Source organism: Neolamprologus brichardi, chromosome 16 (genome assembly GCF_056152115.1).
Source record: "Neolamprologus brichardi isolate AB-2024 chromosome 16, ASM5615211v1, whole genome shotgun sequence".
Classification (NCBI taxonomy): Eukaryota; Metazoa; Chordata; class Actinopteri; order Cichliformes; family Cichlidae; genus Neolamprologus; species Neolamprologus brichardi.
Genome location: NC_142119.1, coordinates 12043027 through 12064986, shown reverse-complemented (window position 1 = coordinate 12064986; position 21960 = coordinate 12043027). Strand labels below are relative to the sequence as shown.

The following is a 21960-nucleotide window of genomic DNA, read 5'->3' as shown; positions in this document are numbered from 1 at the left end:
AGATAAATGTCTCAGGACAAATGGGTTTGCATTTAGACCACCGTATTTTAAAGATACTCAATAGGGTGAGAATTCAAAGCTATTTAACTTGGTGAGTCTCCAATAAGTGATTACTTGTACGATTCAAATTGGCACAAAAGCTTTGTCACATGTTCCCAGGACAATTTCTTTTTTGTCCAGGCAACAATTCAAAAATCTAAATATTCACTTACAATCTGCAAACTAAAGAGGCTGGATCCAGGAGTTGCATTTTTTTAAAAACAAAGTTTCATGATTAATTTGACAGTGGCGACCAGTGTGCTCTAAGAGGATAATTCGTCAAATATGTGGTATGTTCATACCTAGAGCCCATTGTAACTTCAGGGTCTTGTTTTGTATAGATCTATTCATTAATTATGTAAAAAAATTAGGCAAAACAGGCTCAGCCTGGACAACAAGGGAAAAAAGTTAGATTTTTTTTTTTAGATGAAAATTTGTTTCAAAAATAGTTGCTGATTATTCTTTGACGTAATTTTTTAAGCTTTATGTACCTTTAATCATTAAAGAAAAAAGTCAGGCGTGACTTCTTGAATACTCAACTTAAATACTACACTTCCTAACATTTGCGAACATTCTTCATTCATACTACTCGCTTCCGGGTGGGAACTCCATTGAAAAAGTCCAGAGGAAACTGCGGGTTTAGAGAAATCTTTACGGCGCCACCGGTCCGCCATATTGGCTCAAAGCCTATTAACCTGACAGGGGAACCGTGAGGAAAGGCTTGGCGCCAAGATGGAGGATAAGGGAGCAGTTTCATAACCCCCATGTAGGAGGAGCTTGGTTTTCTGGAAGCTCTGTAGAGCTGAGTGTCCGGGCCAAACGGGCGATAGTGGGAAGAAATAAAAGGTAAAACAGAGGCTGCAAAGTCTTGTCAAGCCGAGGTAAAAGACGAGGAGTGCGACGCGCGTGGTTTTGTACGCCAAGGACTTGAACCAGGTCGTCCGTTACACTACAAGAGGACTCTGTGTATATGCGCGCGCACACCCCCGAAAACACTGAAGAGTAAACCCGCAGCTGTTTGGGATGTGAAGATAACCGTAACCCACCTGGTTCAGCGCTGTAACCCGAACCTGATGCACAACACTGCCTTACCGGCTCGTTTCGCCCTCTGTCAGCACAACACTGAAAACGGTGACCATGTCTGCGTCGTTACGGAGATTGTCACGCTGGTGAAGTAGTTTACTATGTTGTTTGACAACCCTGTGAGGTTTTCTTTTTGAAACGGGGGGGACACGATACCGGGAAAGGCGGGGCAGAGCCCTGGAATACGCAGCTCTTCCCTGTGCCGGTTCACTCGCAGCGGGGGATTTTTATTTTTTGGGGGGAAGCGGGTACAGGGGGGTCGACGAAGGAGGCAACAACTGGGATTTGGAAACCTTTCTTTGCAACTCTTTCCCGACTTACCCTGCTGCTGGCGACACGAGCGGCGTTTTGTCAGTTATTCCTGACACTGTCGTCTGCCCGTAGCACTCCTTTTAGGAACATAAATTGAGGTTTGGGACGCATTTCTTTTTCTTTTGGTGGGGGGGTGGGGGGTGGATAATTTTTCCCCAACCGGGGTCGGACTATGGCGGACGACGACATTCTCTTTGAAGATGTGTACGAGCTCTGCGAGGTCATCGGCAAGTAAGTGTTGCTCTGCTGCTTTTTTTGTTGTTGTCATTTTGCCGTTTTTCTCGTTGGCTTTCCGATTGCCCCCCTCTGATGTTCCTGAAGATCTGGCACACGCGCTCCTGCACGCGCAGCCTGAAGCGTCCCCGCGCGCGCCCACAACAAGCGTGGCAATATTTGTGTAGGAACTAATGGCGAGTCCTTGGTCATCAGAAGTGAACGTAAACAGACCCTAATCCTACTTTTGCGCCCTATGTCGCACTATATCGTTCTACAGAGGCGCAAGCCTCCCCCGAATCAACTTATCACGGGAGATGTAATTGTTTCTTTATGATGGCACGAGCTCATAACACCAAGTTTTATCGCCCTTATTCCCAGATGAAGCTAAAGAGCCGTTGTGTGTTACAGTTGCCCATACACGCACTACTTGGCTACGCGGCTGTGCTTTGACTTGGTGGCACTTGTCAACTTGCTGCAGAGATTAAAGGGCAGGGCACACACCATCCATGAGTCATGCTCTCCGCACATCTGGCGAGCGTTAGTGACCGAAGGTCTAATCCAGACTACTTGGGAGTAACATTCCCTGCACGGGTAAGATGATAGCAGTGCATGCATTTTGGGAATGTTTTTGCACAGAGAAGCTGTATTTCTAATTACCCTTCTGAGGAATGGGATGCAATATTTAAGAGCCGTTATGCTCACACTATATTAATAAAAACTGCGAGGCTTTTGTTGCATCTTCTCGGACTGTTACAGTCGCAGTATAAATGAGCAATAAGACCACTTTAAACTCTCAAGATAATATTTTCGTTGTTAAATGTGGCTGGAATTTCACAAAGTTTGGTGTAATTACTTTTGTGTAATCCTGTTTGGCTGTAACAAAGCTGGGTATATCATTAACCGTTATCCCTGTAATTATAATCTGTTGCAAACCAAGCAGAATGTATTGATGGTATCAGCGTGTGAAGGCAGGTGTGGCTGTGAATGTTTCCATGCTGCTGTTGAAATTACTAATAACCAGCTCTACCCACCAAATAGATGGTCCGGTTCTTTCTTTTCCTCCTCCAATCTAACAATCTGGATTCTGTAGTCCTTAACCTTCATGGTCTTTCAGTTTCGCTTGTCTTAATGGCTGCAGCACTTGAAAGCATGCCTGGGGCTTCCCAACTTGTCATTGCAGCACTTCATAAAGGAACTGAGGATGGTAAGAGAAGAGAAGCGGCTGCTTTGTTTTGTTGAGTAGTGGGAATCTGAGGGGAAAAACTGTTTCTGCTTTGAATAACTGAGTGTGTCATCCAAACGTCTGGTGCTGAATGAAGCACTTCATTGGGCGCACAAACAGAAGCTCCGTGTGAATCAGTTGCTTGGCAGGCCCAGGCAGACGTAGTCAGTCAGTCATGGCAGGGCTGACTGGTTATGGGACTTCTGCTGTGTCACAGAGATGGTTGGCTGTGTGACGGGGTGATAAGACCTGCAGCGCATGCACTACATGTTTAGGCAAGCCTGAAAACACTGTGTGTGTTCTCTTTATCCCCATACAGTCACAAGCAATTTCTTTCTCTCTCACTCACTACCCCCCACCCCTCCCAAAAAAAGAATATAATCCTCCTGTCCTCATGTAAAAATTACAATCATTAAAAATCTTGAGCCAGGATCTGAGACAAGCGGCTTTGAGTCAGCCGCACATAGACACACTCGCCCCCAGTTTTGCAAAGCGCAGCCCTTCCTTAGTGTTTCGGACAGTCTGTGATTTACAGTTTGCATGAGGAGAGAGAGCGGCCCTTTTATCAGCCGACCTGCTGTTCTCCGTGTGGAGGGCTGCTGCAGCCACAGTTTCTTTTTAAGTCTCCACTGAAGCACCAATTGCGGCTTGTCATCCTTAAAGAGACGGGCTTGACCGGAGGAAAACCCAACCAGATGACGACACCGCAGTCAGCAAAGGCATGACTTTTAAAAAGCCTGACACCCTGGATGCTCATGTGTGTGTGTGTTTTCGGCAGGGTTAGACCCACATACTGGTGGATTCAGGCCTAAAAATAGGCTATTCTGAATTGTGCTCAGATAACACTGTGTGTCCCAGATCATGTGCTTTGTTAGGTTTAGGGATGGTCTGGAAAACGTGCATTGCTTGAAGAAAATTTTGTACCACGCTTGTATTTCATTTTATTTTTTTTCTTAAGCATGCTGACCTCGGACAAAAGCCTGTCACCCACGCGTGCGTGAGTGCATTGTGTGTACATCTGTCTTGTTGCTGTCACATTGATCCCGCCTTCTGTGCTACTGCATCCTGAGGCGTAAAAACAAAAGGATGGGGCAAAGGAGGGAGCAAATAGAGATGTTTGGGGCTGGAAGACGAAGAGGAGCAGAGGAAATTTGGGTTGGAAGATGAGAAAAGAGAGGCTGCGTTGGAGATGGGATGAGTGAGGGAGCAGGCGAGGGCAGGGGCACAGTAGACGGAGGCAGTCCATTAGTTTGAGTCACACATTAAGAGACATCCTGTGCCTTCGGGCCATGCTCTTTTCGAGTTCATCCTTGGAAGAAGTTGTCCGTGTGTGCCTGTGTTTCTCATGGCAGGGGGCATAACACAGCAGTGTGCATAAAGCAGTGGACTCCAAAGAAGCGGCTGTTTACCATTGTTTTGTTTTTTTAAATCCTTGCAGCTCTAAACTGTACTGCAGTTAATGCTTGATGACAACAGAAACATGCTAATTTCAATGCATCCAGCCTATGATGTCATGCTGTAGCTGCACGGTGTGGTCTGCGCTGTATTAACAGCACCGATGCCACAGTCACAGGCCATTGAGAGTTTATGCAGCGAACCATAGGGTGTGTGTGCTCTGACATCTCCTCTGTTAATGAAGCCCGAAACAGGAGCTAATATTACCCAGCTGAATGGATCAATGGGCTTCCTGTCCTGAATATTTGGCCTTGCTGTGGATTCAACAGTGGATATTGTTCTAGAACATACATCACCGTGGAGCCGATCCACTCCACTGTGAATAAAACAAATTACCCTCCATTTGCATACCTCATAGCCTAGGAGGACACTCGGGGGTGCTGTACAAAGCCTGAATGTCATTATAACTCTCAGCCCAAGGAGGTGTGTGTTAAAGTGTGTGTGTGTTTGGTGCCTGTTGTCAGCTCTTGCAGTCATGTGGTCTTATGTGTCCTTTTTTTAAAAAGAGGTGACAGGGAGTTTTAGCCCTAAGGCCTGACTCCATCTCCTGTGCATGTGTGCCATTCACCTCATGGAGTGAAGTGCCACTGCTCTGTAACCCACAGGGAATGAAATACCTGCTAGTTCACTGTTTTACTGGAGACCTTTTCTGCTTCATGTGGAAGGAATTATGGTAATAACAAGGAGGTCTGGTACCTCTGCACTTTCCTCCAACTAACCAGATTACTTAATTACATATTTTAGAGGCTGTGTTTTGTGGATTTTTTTCCCGCACATTACCCGTGTTAATTAAGCATGTGCAATGCTGACCTAGATCAGGACAGACCCATTCCCTACAGGAGTAGGAGTGGTTACAATTGTGGCTAGCTTCTGCTAGCTAATGTTGAGAATGACCGGTGGGCAGTATTAGTGTGGATCAATGAATTGGCCAGAAGGGTATGACAAAGAAACGAACACAGTCATGGCACTGCAAGGCCCATGGGCTATGAGTCAGTAGGTCAAATGCTGCTTTGTTTACATTGTCAGAAAAATTGCATTTCAAAACGCATCCTTCTAATAATGGGAATTAATGGCACTTGGGTTCACAGTTCAAAGATTATTCCCCCAAAGTAAAAAAAAAAAATTGCTTGTATTACTGTTGACATGCTTCCCAACACAACAGCTATTTGCTATGTGTCACTTTATTGAGTTTAAGTTATTGAGTGAGACATTAAGACCTGTGTTTGAAGCATATTAATAGAATAACTTGACAAAAACTGAGCTGCTGTGCAGTGCAGGCAATCCAAGGAGTTTACGGCCAAGCTTTCGCAGGTGAAACTCTAGCATTTAATTCTTTTAGTTGGCTTTAATTAGAAGTTGTCTTTGTTGAGGATTTAAGTTGCATAGTCCAGAGAGAAATGGGTGATGCCACAGTTGCTTCCCCCACAGGGTGTTTGCTGTGACTGTTCTTTAGCACCTTTTCCATAAATCCATTTTAATTGGGAGACAACAAAAGGTAGAGAATAACATCAAATTACCAAAAAAGGTCATTTTGACAATTTTTAAATAATGTGTCAACAGTAATGGTTGTGACTGAATTGGGACCATGGCCTTGTGGGAATACATTCACAGTGTTGTCTCCGGGGCCTATGCCTGCTGCACTGTTTGTGTGTATATGCAGGCAGCTTGTATTATGTGATCTTTGCCTCTCTGTCGGGTTTTGGAGGGAAATATCTGCTGAAAGGCTGGTTCCCGCATGCACAATTAAACATAGATGATTTAACAGAGATCTTGCTCTGAACCACTAAAACATTTATCGGTCTTCATCAAGCTGGGGAAAACACCCTTAGCAGATCCTAGCAGCTCTACATGTGCAGCCCTATGTAAATAAAACTACATTTGCTATCTTGTTGAAACCACCCTCACAAGAACAAGGTTTCTTGAAGTCACACAATGCCTAGTTTGTGGTCACAGGTTTGGCTTTCACACTGAAATGTAGAATTTCTTCAAGTGGTATTCCTCTGTTTGAGAGTAAAGGAAACACTGATGAGGGTGAACAACATTTGATGAATATTTGAAATGCCTCAGCCTAATGACCTGAATCTTAGGACACCAAGTACCACCAATAGCTGCCCACTTTAAAGTGGATTGGATAGATTCTTATCTGTTGCCCCACTCTGAAAATATAAATGGATCTTGCATATTTCAGTGTTGCATTCCAGGCTAGTGTTTCTAAAAAAAATAAAATAAAAGGCTTTTTTAGGGTAGATAGAACCTATTCTCTACTAAACACTCAGTCTGACATGCATGGATGGAGTCACAGGTTCATTTTAGGTTAAATACAGATGTTTTTTCACATTACTGGGGTGTCATGTATGCATAGCAGTACTTTATGCAACATAAATGAAGCTGTTTTCTAGGGACCTCTTTGTACTTCTTGATTTCCAGATGTTTGCATAGTGGGAAGAAAAAAAAACGTGTCATCTGACCTTTTTACTAATAGAGCAATCAGTCATGTTCTTGAGATGACAAGAAAGAGAGGCCTGTTTTTATGTGGTCCCTTTCACTGTTGTCAGATTGCAGGAGTATTTCACTTTCCTTAGCAGTTGCTTTTAGGACTAAAACATTCATACAGGCTCATCCCTCTGCCGTGGCTTGAAATTTGGATTGAGAATCCAATGTTTGAGATCCAGATCTCAAATGTTTATATAGCTCTTGGCTCCTGGCTCACTTTACAAGTGACAGCGATCTCTCATGGTAGCATATTCTGCCTGGAAATGGTCTAAAATGGGAATTTAAACTTGCTGTCAACAGTTATTTCATTTGCTTGGCTTCAAAACATTGGATAATTTCCTTAGTAGAAAGACATGTGTTTATCATCACAGACACTGGTATTCAAGAAGGAGGATGATCATTTTCAGTGCAGTAAGTGCCTAGATTTTGCACACATTTCTAAGGTAAACTCCTTTTCTTGCTTTCCATATTCCCTAGTTTGTGTCTTTTCTTCATTCTGGAAGGATCAGCTGTCTTAGGGTGTATCACTATAACCCCAATACCAAAAAACCTGGGACATTGTGCGTTCTGTTTTTAATTTACATTTTGAAAAATGTAATATAGAAAACATCAAATGTTTGAACTGATAATGTACAATTTGAAATTGATGGCAGCAACATGTCTCAAAGTTGGGAACAGTTTTACACTTTGCCTCGGTTCCAGTCTTTTGTTACTCCTGTCCCAACTTTTGAGATGTTGCTGTCATTAGATTCAAAGCAAACTAATATTTATCATGTAATAGTAAATATTGAATTTGATATGTTTTCTGTGTTCTATTGTGAATAACATAAGGGTTTTGAGATTTGCAGTTCTGTTTTTATTTACATTTTAAACGCTGTCCATTTATTGGACTTGGGGTTGTATATTCATACGGTGTGTTCACACTCGTAAAAGAACGCGTTGAAGAGCCTGTTTAAGTGCCAAAACATGCTGGTTTGAAAGAAGTATAGTCGGAGCCACCAAGTCAATAACCATTCACATAACAGACACTTTTACCTCCCGTGGGGAAAAATGAACTGTTCTTACTGCAGTCAGCCAGCTTTTTCTCACAAAGAGGAAGTAGACCTTAATCTACCAGCCTCCAGTGATTTAAAAATAATTTTACCTGGCAGAACACAGAAGTTGTTCATTTGCTGCTGTCTTGTTTGGACAGTTATTTTGTGGTATTTTATAATGGGTGATTGTTGACCCCAAACGAATGCAATAAAATCTAAAAGTCCCACAAAGCAAACAAGCAACCCCCATTTTCTGAGGGGTGAAAATGTCAACTTCTGGTTGTAGTCTGATGCTGAAAACAGCAATTTTTAACATGCTTCCACAAGCCAATAAACTATCAAGTTAGAGCTCTTATTCATTGATGGGCAACGTTATCTCTCTCGCAAAAGAACTTTGAAAACAAGTTTGAGGCACAGAGGTACTTGCATAAACCTTTACTAAGAAATGATGCACGTACCAGTATCAGTATAAATGATATAATCCAATTCTGTATCCTATTTGAAAATAATGATACAATTTAAAGCATTGAGCAGTATTGGCCTAGAACTCCATAGGAAATTGCTGGTAGCAAATTGTTTGACTTTTGGAGTGATGATGATTGTTTTTACATATTGAAAGGGTTTAATATTCTTGGTAAGCATGCCGGCCTAATCAGCTCCAGTCTGGTAGGAGTATCCACAGAAAAACAAACAGTTAAGTCACAATTAAAGACAGTGTAGAAAACACTGGTCACTGGTTTTTAGCTTGATGGGACGCCTGTACCTCATAGACATATTGCACAGAAAATAGTTGCATTGAATAGAATAGCTTTTTATTTATTTTGCCACTTTGCAAAAAATAAATGTTTAGACTCTTATGTCAGTAAAACCGTTTTAGCATCAGCAACATAATATTCCATGCTCTCTCTCTGGACATGAGCATAAACCTCATGACCAGATTTGAAGAATTCACAAATAATAATAATAATAATAATAATAATAATAATCTGACTTTCAATGAATATTTAACAGTAATTAAAAAAAACAAACAAAACCCCTGCTATACTAGCAGGAAGTTGTTGTAAAGTGATTTATGTTTAGTTGAGAGAGGGCCCTCAGTGTTCAACCAGCTGTCTTGTCCCTCATACCTGCCCTGAGTCCCAGATGATGGGCACTGAAGCATGGCAGGCAGTGCACACAGTCACATAAGACGTACCCACCAGTTACAGTGGGGCAAAAAAGTATTTAGTCAGCCACCGATTGTGCAAGTTCCCCCACTTAAAATGATGACAGAGGTCAGTAATTTGCACCAGAGGTACACTTCAACTGTGAGAGACAGAATGTGAAAAAAAAATCCATGAATTCACATGGTAGGATTTGTAAAGAATTTATTCGTAAATCAGGGTGGAAAATAAGTATTTGGTCACCTCAAACAAGGAAAATCCCTGGCTCTCACAGACCTGTAACGTCTTCTGTAAGAAGCTTTTCTGTCCCCCACTCGTTACCTGTATGAATGGCACCTGTTTGACCTCATCATCTGTATAAAAGACACCTGTCCACAGCCTCAACCAGTCAGACTCCAAACTCCGCCATGGCCAAGACCAAAGAGCTTTCGAAGGACACCAGGAAAAGAATTGTAGACCTGCACCAGACTGGGAAGAGTGAATCTACAATAGGCAAGCAGCTTGGTGTGAAAAAATCAACTGCGGGAGCAATCATCAGAAAATGGAAGACATACAAGACCACTGATAATCTCCCTCGATCTGGGGCTCCACGCAAGATCTCATCCCGTGTGGTCAAAATGATCATGAGAACGGTGAGCAAAGATCCCTGAACCACACGGGGGGACCTGGTGAATGACCTGCAGAGAGCTGGGACCAAAGTAACAAAGGTCACCATCAGTAACACACTACAACGGCAGGGAATCAAATCCCGCAGTGCCAGACGTGTTCCGCTGCTGAAGCCAGTGCATGTCCAGGCCCGTCTGAAGTTTGCCAGAGAGCACATGGATGATACAGCAGAGGATTGGGAGAATGTCATGTGGTCAGATGAAACCAAAGTAGAACTTTTTGGTATAAACTCAACTCGTCGTGTTTGGAGGAAGAAGAATACTGAGTTGCATCCCAAGAACACCATACCTACTGTGAAGCATGGGGGTGGAAACATCATGCTATGGGGCTGTTTTTCTGCCAAGGGGACAGGACGACTGATCCGTGTTAAGGACAGAATGAATGGGGCCAAGTATCGTGAGATTTTGAGCCAAAACCTCCGTCCATCAGTGAGAACTTTGAAGATGAAACGAGGCTGGGTCTTCCAACATGACAATGATCCAAAACACACCGCCCGGGCAACAAAGGAGTGGCTCCGTAAGAAGCATTTGAAAGTCCTGGAGTGGCCTAGCCAGTCTCCAGACCTCAACCCCATAGAAAATCTGTGGCAGGAGTTGAAAGTCCGTGTTGCTCGGCGACAGCCCCAAAACATCGCTGCTCTTGAGAAGATCTGCATGGAGGAATGGGCCAAAATACCAGCTACTGTGTGTGCAAACCTGGTAAAGACCTATAGTAAACGTTTGACCTCTGTTATTGCCAACAAAGGTTATGTTACAAAGTATTGAGTTGTATTTTTGTTATTGATCAAATACTTATTTTCCACCCTGATTTACGAATAAATTCTTTACAAATCCTACCATGTGAATTCATGGATTTTTTTTTCACATTCTGTCTCTCACAGTTGAAGTGTACCTCTGGTGCAAATTACTGACCTCTGTCATCATTTTAAGTGGGGGAACTTGCACAATCGGTGGCTGACTAAATACTTTTTTGCCCCACTGTAACATGTGCACTGTTTTGTATGTGTGAGCACATGTGCCTCCAAGTCAGGAGTTTGCAGTCACAGCAGGTTTCTGTTGGCTAACAAGGCTAAAATGGCTTCATTAATGCTTTATTAATGCAATATCATTCAGCTGACCCGCATGTCCGAATACCCTCCCACAGAGCTTTCATGTGTGTATAATTAGATTTGACAGCAGGTTATAACACACAAAGGTTCATTTACAGAGGTGATGACATTCTTTGGAGTTACCAAAAGCTGCTGATGCAGTAAGTGATATTTCAGAGCTTTACTTTCACATCCTTTCTTTTGTTTCGGGTTTATTTTCTCTGCCCTCGTGTCAGTGTTGGGACCTCCTAAGTCTAAACCAGTTTCCATACCGCATGCCAAAGCACACACTGTCACCCGAGTTACAGCTGAAGGAAAATAAAACCCACCTTGAAACACACAGGGAAAAGGCATTTCTGCTGCTTTTTGTAGGAGTAGCAGAAAACGGTGTTCATTCTTTGAACCAGCACAGACTATCAGAAGCTACTGGCTCAAAAATGTGTTTACTGGTTTCTTGCAGCAGCCAAATGAGAGCTGTGCCTAAATCAGAAAAACTGCTGGGCTTAATGTCTGACATGTGCTCTCAGTGACAGTTGGTCCTGTTTGTTCAGTGGAGGAGGAAGGAGGAAAAAAAATGTAGGAAGAGAGAGGTTAGACTTACACACTCGAAGCGGGAACCCTCCTGTGCTAAAGATGGTTTGCAGATGTTGAGAGACTTTGCAGTGATTTCATCTGTGTTCACTTTCATCTCTTTCAGAAATGACACAAAAACACAAAATTTACCTGTTGCATAATTCAGGCTAAGATGTAGTGTTTTGCCACACAAAGAAAAATTGCACAAGCTGAGGACAGCTACAAACAGAGGTCACAAATAACAGGTCTGCATTATGTGTTTACTTTCTGGGAGACATAACAAGAATCACAAGAACCTGGAATGTGTGCTGTGTCTGTGATATAATGAGAGCTGAGAGGTAGAGCTGTGCTGGTCATGATGTAAAGCTGTGCTACTGCTGTGTTTAAGTACCTCATGGTGTCTTAGCATGCATATTAAAGGAGCTCAGAGTCATGTGATGTGCTCAAATATCGTGGTTCTGGTTAGGATTATAGCAAAACTAACCAAACTGTTTGTCAAGGTTCAAGTATTAGGGGGATTACTTAAGGGAACAGTGTAGGGGGGGCAGCTTGGGAGAGATGATTGTGCAAAAGTTTTGGATTGTATTGGAGAGAGAATAGTAGATGCTAAAATTTCCTGTGGAATTGAAGTGTATTTGTGGCAGGGGCTTCTTGTGCAAAGGCATATTGATGCTTTATTAAATAAATTGATGAATGATATGTGTACATCATGACAATAACAGAGTAATAATCAGCAACTCCCTCTCCACTCAGTTCATTATTCTGTTGATGGATTCCAACTCTGGCCTCTCAAATTGTGAGAAGGACTGCAGACCTTGTGTTGCTCTGTAGCCTCAGTAAGCCAGTCCGTGCTCACTGCAGAGTCTGCTTGGAGTGGTCTGTTTATTTCACAGTGGACTTGTAGAGAAGAACAAAACCTACACTCTATCTGCAGTACACAGCTGGAGAGCTTTGTCCAAACATGGCTCAAAAGACTCTGGAGAGTAGCTGACATCAATAACCACTCAAAAAAACATTGTAGATGAGCTAAATAAAACTTTGACAGTATTGCTGATAGATTAAAAAGTAAGATTTTTGTTTAAACCTCTTTATTTGTATCATCCACTAATATACTTCCAACTGTTTTATCAGCATTAAACAAAAATACAGACACGCTGAAAGACTAAGAAGGCTGCGGGCATTTGGCCCTTTAGCACACATACTGTAATTTTACACTCGGTGTGATATCAGAATTGAACACCATCTTTAGATAAGTGGTCGTATGAATTTGCACTGAAAAAGAACTGGACCTAGGGTGGATCCCTGAGGCTTGCCAGGCTCAGTTGCAGCAAACTGCTGAAAACTTTGTAAAGTGCACGGCAATTTCTGTTAGATGGATAGAAGTCAAACTGTTTCCTGTCTTAAGGCTTTCTCTTCTTAGTGGCAGGCCCGTGGTTGATGGAGACGGACATGAAAGCCTGCTGATATACTGCTGTTATACATGCGGTCCCCCCCCCCCTGCTGTATTCAGCTAATGCTCTATAAGTGTTTCTATAGAGCTACATGACTAGAAACAAGGATTACTCATTAACTTTACGGTTAAATATCAGCCCACTTTGTTCCTTATGGGCTTTCTGTCTCTCAGATCCTTCTGTTCTTCACACTGTCTCTCTGATGGCTATGTGCAAAATACAGGTTTATTTAATTAACCTGTATTTAGCGAGGCAGGTCTATTAAGAAGAAATTTATACTTCCAAGTCAGGTGGAGGTGGAAAACGTTTGCATTTCTCTTCTTCAGTGAGCTGGTGCTGTGTTGATTCATTTAGATGTACTGTGTGTCTCAACACTTAACAGGATAGAAGTGGTGATTCATGTATCTGTTGTGTAAAGTGAAACAGAAAAAGCAGTTGCTAAATGGCTGAATTGTAAACAAAGAATTACAGGGCTGCACCTTAGTGTAGGAATGACCTTTGGCAACTGATAATTCAGTCTTTGTTGGATCACTGTTGATCAGACAAACTCAGATCCACCTTTTATATGTGTTTGAGTTTCATTTAAGATGAATGTCCCAGGCGAGCATATATTGGCATAAATTCAGTATTTTGACAAGGGTTGAGACCAAGTTTATCATTTAAATGTGTTTCCTTAATAAGCAGGAGAGTGGCCATGAATTTCTTTTTAAATCATTTGAATAGTCAATGTTTAAAAAAACAAACAAACAAAAAAAACTGGGAGAGTTTTTACCTTCACAGGTGGGATGTAACACTTCCACCAGAAGTTGGTGATTAGTGTACCTACAAAGCCCCAATCAACAATAAGAAAAGAAAGTGAATTTGCTCTCACTACCAGGCCTTGGAAAAGCTCACGTACACACAGGAAAAACATGGAAGACCAAATACTGCTGCAAAAGTTTAGAAATTCATTCAGAAGATTACTCAACGTTCAAAACACCTGGTAAAGCTAGCTCATTGCAGGTCTGCCACTATTATGTGTAGTCAGATCCTGGGGTCTGTTAGTCTGACACTTAATTCTTTACAAACCTATAAAGACTTCTAGGCTCTAACAAGTTACTACTCCATTAAAACTGTTAATTGGACAAACACACACAGAGCTACCTTGCTTTGCTGCCCTGGGGGATGAGTATGAATTTGTGTCTTAAGATCTACATAGCCGTTAGTTAAAAGATTAGCATTTACCATTCAGATCAACCGATTTTCACATTTGATTTAGTGATGGACCGTGTCACATGAAGCTGGTTGTGTTTACTTTAGTGCATCCAGTTGTTCCAGCATCTGGCTTAAATGCCAATTTAATTTGTTTACACTGTAGCCGATTCATACCTGACTACACACACACACACACACACACACACACACACACACACACACACACACGCCTGTATAGCTACAAGCTGTGTTTGTGTTGTATGTGCAGCATGTTCACATGCTTGTGTTCTGTGGCTGCATGTGCAGTCAGATGAGTCTGATACATTCTGATTGTGGCCCCAGTGTAAATGAGAATAGATGAGCTCCATTTATTTCATTCAATTAGTCTGAGTTGTTTCTGTGTTTAACATGCTTTTGTCTGAATGGTAATAACGGGCACCTGAGAGAGGAAGTCCTTGTGTGGTTGGAAGAATGAGAAACCCTGATCACACTCTTGCCACCCTGCCACCCAAACAATGGTGGATATTGATTAGATGAACATTGAAGATGAAAGTTGACTTGAAATGCACAGACAAAAAGGAGGCAGGATACTTTGCCAGAACTGCTTGTCAGACGGTACCTTTAAAACCACCCTGCTCTCACATATATTTCCATATCAGATCAGAGGAGAATTGGGGGTCTATTCAACCACACATCCACATTGTGGATCCTCACATTGTGTTAAACCAGATATGAAGAGTAGACTGCTTAAAACCAAAGAACATAAATATTCAAGAACTCCTGCTCTTTGGACTTTTGTTCTATTTCTACTTCATAGAGGAAGTTTATGACTAGGTTCTGTTCAACCACATCCCAAAAATGTGCATTTTATAGGGTAAATTGTTTTCTTCTACAAAATGTCATTATGCTTTTAACAGAAAGGGTCAATACAATTGATAGTATCAAGGATTTTATGGATGTATGGCTGAATGTCATTCTGCATTAGGGATAATACTGCTCATTAGGGCATGTGTCACTTTGATTTCACATATTAAAACAAATACAACTTTTTATAAATACACAAGTTTCTGTTTTGATTTCTCTGTTCTTCTAATGGTTGTTTTATTTATCATTTGACAAAAGGGGCCATCAAAGAAACTATGTATAAATCTATAATGATTATCTCCTCGCCATGCTGTTGAGTACGGCTTTCGTGAATCACCTTGAATTCCAATACTTGGAAACGCCTTTATATACGCACGTTCATAAACACTCTAATTTTCCCACTGGACATCACCCTGCACCCGTTGACCTGTTGTAGCCCATGGCTGTGGTGTAGTTTAAATTTAAGTTTAAATATTTATAATGGTGGAAGATGAGATGCAGTTTATGGTACACGTGGTTGTCAGGCACAGGCAATGAATATTACATCTTTAGATTTCAGCGTGTGTCTGTTTTATTCAGCTGGCTGTATATTGGGAAGATGTTTAGCAGTCAGCTGCTGAATGTGGCTGCACCCACAGAAATTGGAAGAAAACTCATGAAAAGAAACAAGATGGATGAGAAAGAGATGAAGGTAAAGTGATAATGTGGAGGTTAGGAGGCTTTTAATATTTGGAGGAGCAGCAATGTGGAGGGTCTTAACGGGCTGCAGCCACATTTAGCATGGGGTGTTATGGCTGTGTTGACATATTGTCTGACAGATGGGTGACACATGCTCAGTGTCCCAGCCCCATTGTAACTACAAGGGGGACTTGGTATCAGAGGCACAGAGCAAGACTTGCTGAAGGGAGCCTGGTGGAAAACCACATTGTCTTACTTCAAGCTGCCACAATCTCACAGCACAGTGCACAATTAGCACCTTAGTTACCCCTTTATCTGGCTTCCTGCTCAGTGTCTCTGCTCACAGGTAAAATGCCACTTCAAAATCAGTAAATCCTCAAAAGCCAACAAATGTGCACTGGCAGCATGTTTCCTGTTTTCTGTCTTTGTGCTTTATATGTAAAAATCGCTGAACCACAAAATAATACTACTCTGGAAAGTCCAAACTCTGGTGTCATATTTGCATCAGTCTCGTCTGTCTCCTTTCAACATGGTCAGCCTCGAGTTTGAGTAGTAGGTGGCATGATTCGGCTGTCCCACTCAGGATGATAAATGGATTATCAGGAAGCTCTATTCTCTTCCTACCTAAAAGCCACGTGATGTGTACTGAACCACACGTACATCAGCACTCCACGCACCGTGGGCTCTCTGACTCTTTTGTGTCACTCCCACTGCTGCCCTTGTGTGGTGTCTCAGCTCTTATTTGTTCCCTTTTTCTCTGTCTGTCAGTAGCTTAAATGGAGCTGTCATTACTCATCCCTTCCATACAAGTGCTCATATAACTCCTTGGAAAAGTGGAAAAGAACGGCACCACTGTCATTTTTTTTGGCCTTCTCTGCCCTGCCATCTGGAGCACGATGGGTATGCCCTGTGAGCGGGTGTGGTGAGGAAATCTGCTCCAAAATATCTCTCATCTAAATCTGTCAGCTAAAGGCGCACATGCACAGCAGCATGAATGTGACAAACACTCAGTGACCGTGTTCACCTTCTCCAGGACTAGTGTGCTCTTCATTGTGAGGAGCCGGTAGTGTTAAATCACTGCTTATTTGTTCATTTTGTCCATCCATTATGGATGTGTTTGTGCTTACAGGGCGATCGTGGCTCAAGAGTTGGGCGTTCGTCTTGTAATCGGAAGTTTGCCGGTTCGAGCCCCGGCTTGGACAGTCTCGGTCATTGTGTCCTTGGGCAAGACACTTCACCCGTTGCCTACTGGTGGTGGTCAGAGGGCCTGGTGGCGCCAGTGTCCGGCAGCCTCGCCTCTGTCAGTGTGCCCCAGGGTCGCTGTGGCTACAATGTAGCTTGCCATCACCAGAGTAAATGTGTGTGTGAATGTGTGGATGACTGGATGTGTAAAGCGCTTTGGGGTTTACTAGTCCTTAGGGGACTCCTTAGGGACTAGTAAAGCGCTATACAAATACAGGCCATTTACCATTACCATTACAGAGGAAATGGACTGCTAGAGATGTGGCTGTATTCTCATTCACACGCATTCTCAAATATTTGCCCTCTCTTCCAGCCTCTGACTATACCTCCTAGTTGTTTGCTGCTGGGGCTGGTTGAGCGGGAGTGATGAGAGACTCAGTTGAGATCAGGTGAATTCTGGAAGAATGAGTCATTGATGGGAGGAGGAGTGGGGAGGAGGATGCCTGCGTGAGGCATGATTACACCAGCTTGTTCTCTGGTCGAGGACAGCAGTGTTGCAGCTGCCTTTAAATCACCTGCTGAGATGAGAGAGGGAGTGTTAGCTAGTGTTATCATCATGGATTTTAAGGAATACTGCCATTATAACTATAAGATTAAGATTATGAAACAATACAATTGCTATAATATAAATCTAATCAGTGGTGTAAAGTATAATTGGGCCATACCTTGGCACCATGGGACAGGGTGAGCATGCAAACGCTGCTCAGCCAGGGTTCAAACCAAGAAACTTCTTGCTCTAATACTTCTTTCTAGTCCACAGAGTTTGTGTGAAGGATGCATATGTATGTTTTTTTTGTTTTGTCCCCCCCAATTTATTTAACGGGTTACATTTAGACCCCCCAGGCCAAGCTAAGCACTAATACTGGCTCTTGCTGTGCTTAGTGCAACTTTACAGAGGGAACTGACTGCTGTGTTTTAGTTAAAACAAGAAACAAAAACCCCAAAAAGCTGAAATGTTGTTGTTGAATGAAGTCTTCAGATCCATTTCCCAGCTCCAACGTGTTCTCAGTTTTGCATCTCTGGTCTGAAACTACCCATAGAAAAACTGAGCCTGCAATTCAGAAATTATTTTATTTTCCTTCCACCAAGTGGATACAGCTGGAACTGCTATTTATAGTTGATGTGCAATGAATGACTGCACACATGTGGTAGGCTGCTTCATTTTGTTGCCTCTTCCCAACATGTGCAACAACAGAAAAAGTGATGGGTTTCGCTATACTGGGAGAGTGCCTGCTCATAGACTGTGTAACCCAGGAGCTAACATTTCCAGATGTTCCCTGCAGACGTCACATGCAGGCAGTTGGAGAATTACTGTGATGAAGGGAGGACAGAGCTAAGGATCCACTCACTGAATGGGCAGCTTTCTGAGAACCGCTCATCTAAGAATAAGTGAGTGACTGAAGTGATTTGTCATGGGAAATTGCAGAAAAAACTAAAATGCAAAGATCTCCAGCTGTCTTTGTGAGAAGCAGTTTAAGATTTGGACCATTAAATTATGGAACTATATAAAAGTTCGTGCTCACACTGGTGCTGCCAATATATAATCTGGTATTATCTGTGTTTGTAAGCTAATATTAACTGCTTGCAAATTTAAATTAGGCACAATGGGCGCTGCTCCCCCCCCATAGATTTCCCGAAAAGCTCTGAACTCACCTCTGCCAAAGCATCTGACCAAGCGGTGCTCCTGGCTTGTTGTGCGAGTGTGTTCCTGGCACATGCTCAGCTGGTGTCAGGTAAACATACTGAGGACTGGCATTTGAACTGAGAGGAGCACATGCTGTTTAAACACTTTGCTTCTTTACAAGCCCTCTGTTTGGTAAACAAACATCGCACATTCCTGAGTCCGCTGTCACACACATGCACATGCATACACATACACACACACGCACATTCTCACTTACATGCTCACAAACTCCATATGGTTGGCCAGACAGTAAGGCAGGGTTTTTGCTCATCTCTCAGTAGCGCCTTTTCTGCCGTGTGTGTGTGTGTGTGTGTGTGTGTGTGTGTGTGTGTGTGTGTGTTTGCTAAAGCACTGGAGGAGGGAGAAGTATGTGCTTGTGCAGGCTGATGTCTGTGGCTTGGGTTTGTCCCCAGTCATGCCGCACTGTGTGATAGTGTTTATACACATTGAGCCAATATATGTAATTGTATCTAAATAGCACTCAGCTATATTCTCATTTCTGCATAAAACAGTTGACGCCTTAGGCCCTAAACTTACAGGAAGGCCCACGCTTCTGTGTAGACTGTGACCTTCAAGGTTCTGTGAAATTATGCACTTTGAAATACTGTTGAGAAAAACATTCTCACATCCTCACATTTGCACATTCATACAGTTTTACTGCATGACATTACTTAACACAAATTAAGAAAAGACCTGCAGGGGGGGCATTCAGTTTTTCATCTCTTTTCTGTCTTTCTGGTTTTCCCTTTCTCATCCCACTGTTCTTTTAAAAAAAAAAAAGCAATAGTAAATGATGCAATGATGATGTAGACGCTGAAATTAAAGGAAGGTCTTCTGCTGCTGTTGATAAAATGGAAAAGATGCAGTTGTCTGTGTAGCCAGAGATAAAAGTGGGGTTGTCTTTAAATGCTGCAGTAACTCAGTTAGTACAGGAATAATAACAAAGTGGCTTGGATGGCAAGGAGTTGATGAGGAAATCAGTGATTCATGTATCATAAACTGCACAAATATCCTATGTCTTTGAGATTTGTTGTCATGTTTGCTGCAGACAGTAGCAGTCTTCATTTCACCTGGCACTTTCAGGCAACCTGCAACCTGCCGTCCTGTCCCACCTGTCAAAACTCCTTAAGTGTCTGGGATTGGTCTGTGGCAGATGAGCTGACATCTATCTGTCACAGTCTCCCTCACACTAACACACTGGAGATATTGTTAACTCTACACTGGGCACCTGTGACACTTGGAAGTGCTCTTGCAGGTCACAGAGATTTTATTAACGCTTTGGAAATACGGGTTTGGATTAAAGGATCGTTTGCTGATCTAGCAGCTTGGCGTGAGTTGGGTTAGACTCAGCTTCCTTCTTTTTTGTTCCAATCAGACTCAGTCACCTTATGGAGGGAAATGTAAGTTCATTAGCTCTCATTAACTTTAACAAGACCGGCCTTCAGGATTCTGAGATCATGTGCTCCATTCTGGCAAAAACTGGCCTAAATAGTCTCTTTAAACATCTGTTCGTTCCCCTCTTCCACTTGCTCATCAGCACTACTTCATGTTTAGCCATTAAACTTCAGGAGTTTTTCAAAAAATGTCAAACAGAATTACCCAGAGTCCAACCAAAATGTTTTAGCCACAGTTACGTAACACAGAGGAAAATTAAGGCAGCAAATCCTCAGGTTTGATGAGCTGCAGCCAGAGAACGAGGTGCATTTTTCTTGATTAGTGACTCAATTAACTGAGTAATTTTAAGAAGTACAGCAACCACTGCACTAACTGAGTAATGGCCTGTTCATTTGAAAATAAAGAGGAAAAATCACTGCATTCATTATGTTGTTTCCCTATTTAGTGTTTCTGTTGTCAGGCAACTGAACCAGCATAAAACACTTAATTTAATCATGGCATGTTAATACCTCTTAATCGCACTGAAGGGCAATTGTTGCTCTGGGACACACATTATTGTTTGGTGATTGCCAAGCAGCAACTTTAGGAGCTGGAAAGTTAAACCAGCTCTGAATTGATAAATACAGTTAGCCAGACTAACCAGGCTAGACTAGCTTTAGCCGAAGCTTGGCACCCCACCTTGTTGAAATATGTTTAGTTCTTGCTAAAAAACAAACAAACAAATGGGGGGAAAATGTCATCAGTGTTTTTGTTTTTCCACCCTGTTGGGTATTTTTGAACAGCTCTGATTATACATGTAGAAACTGCTGGCTTACTGCGGACCTACATGCATTTTGATTTTGCGTGGATAAAGTCTGTGCGGTGGACTGTGAGAAGAAAATCGACCAACTCTTAGTATTAATATTTGTCTTTATGTGGTCACTTGGCCGTGTGAAGTATGTATGTGAAAGACTCGGCACTATTGTCCCTGCTGAGCGTCGACACCACAGGGTGTAAACTGCTCTCTTTCACTAAAGTAGCCACAGAGAAGAAGCAGAGTGCTTGGGTTTGTGTGCATGTGTAATCATGTGAGTGTAAGTTGGTGTCACCCTGCCTTATGCAAGGCGTATGTGGTCTGTGTGTGTTTGAGGGGGTGTATGTTCATATATGTGGGCTAATCTTAGCTTTAGCTTTGGATTAAGAGTAATAAGCACATGGTGAGTCCCCCTGGACATGGCTGAGGAGCTACAACAAGCCATACACCAAGAGGCAGACCTCCGTAGCATGAAAATTTCACCTAAACGTTTAAAGGCATCCAAATAATTAAGGAATCGTACATACGAGCATTCAGTCACCAGACCTCAATGTGAATTGTTAGCTATTTTGGATGGGCATGTTGGCAACAGTCTTTGGTAATCGCCACCATAATTAAAACGTAAAATGATGATGATCCTTGCTCCAATAAGGTTCCAGAAACTTTTTTTCAAAAGCACTCTCCAGCCCTAACATCATTTATAAAGACACTGTGTTGTTTTTTCCTTTTTAATTAGCTAGCAGTTGTGTGTCAATCTTTAAAACATCATTGCACTTGTATTTAATTTAAGAAAATTTAAAATAACCCATGAGATCTCCAGCAGTGACACTTTCTGCCTTTAGCAAGCTTGCAGAGTAAAAAAAGTCATGTACTGCACCCTTTTCTGCTGAATTTGCTGCGAACAGGTGGGTGTCATGTGTTCTGTGTCCTGCACTCTCTATCCACCATCACATAAGCTGAATCAAGAGTGTACCTGAATAAAAGCTAGCATTTCCAGTAGTCAGACTGAGTCAGAAACTGACTGGCAGGCTGTGTGCTACAGGTGAGAAAAGGACAACTTTTTACCCTGTCCAGTTCTCCTAAAATTGTGAAAATGCCTGGGAATGTCTTAATGTTATACATATTAGAAAAAGATTGCTTACAGGCTTTCTACTAATTTTTCTGGCTGCAAAGTTGTAATCCATCTAGAAAAGGGGCTGTTGTGTCCACATCAAAGTGCTTATGATGAAATAAAATTAATATTGAACAGAAGTGGGTTCAGCTCATTGGTGCGGGCCTCCACAACAGTCCCAGTTTCTTATGTACTTTATTAGGAA

General features: G+C 42.3%; 1 protein-coding gene across 14 annotated transcripts in view; it reads left to right on the top strand.

The window, feature by feature from the left end:
- The first annotated feature begins 810 nt into the window (after positions 1-810).
- The window catches only part of caska (calcium/calmodulin-dependent serine protein kinase a), a 161734-nt gene continuing 140584 nt past the window's right edge, over positions 811-21960 (top strand). For 13 of the 14 annotated variants that reach the window (XM_006805981.3, XM_006805985.3, XM_006805977.3 and 10 more), the window contains exon 1: positions 811-1665. In XM_006805981.3, coding sequence (XP_006806044.1) covers positions 1607-1665 — 59 coding nt within the window. In that variant the 5' untranslated portion in view covers positions 811-1606. The remainder of the gene's footprint in view (positions 1666-21960) is intronic. The other variant, XM_006805984.3, reaches the window with a different exon arrangement.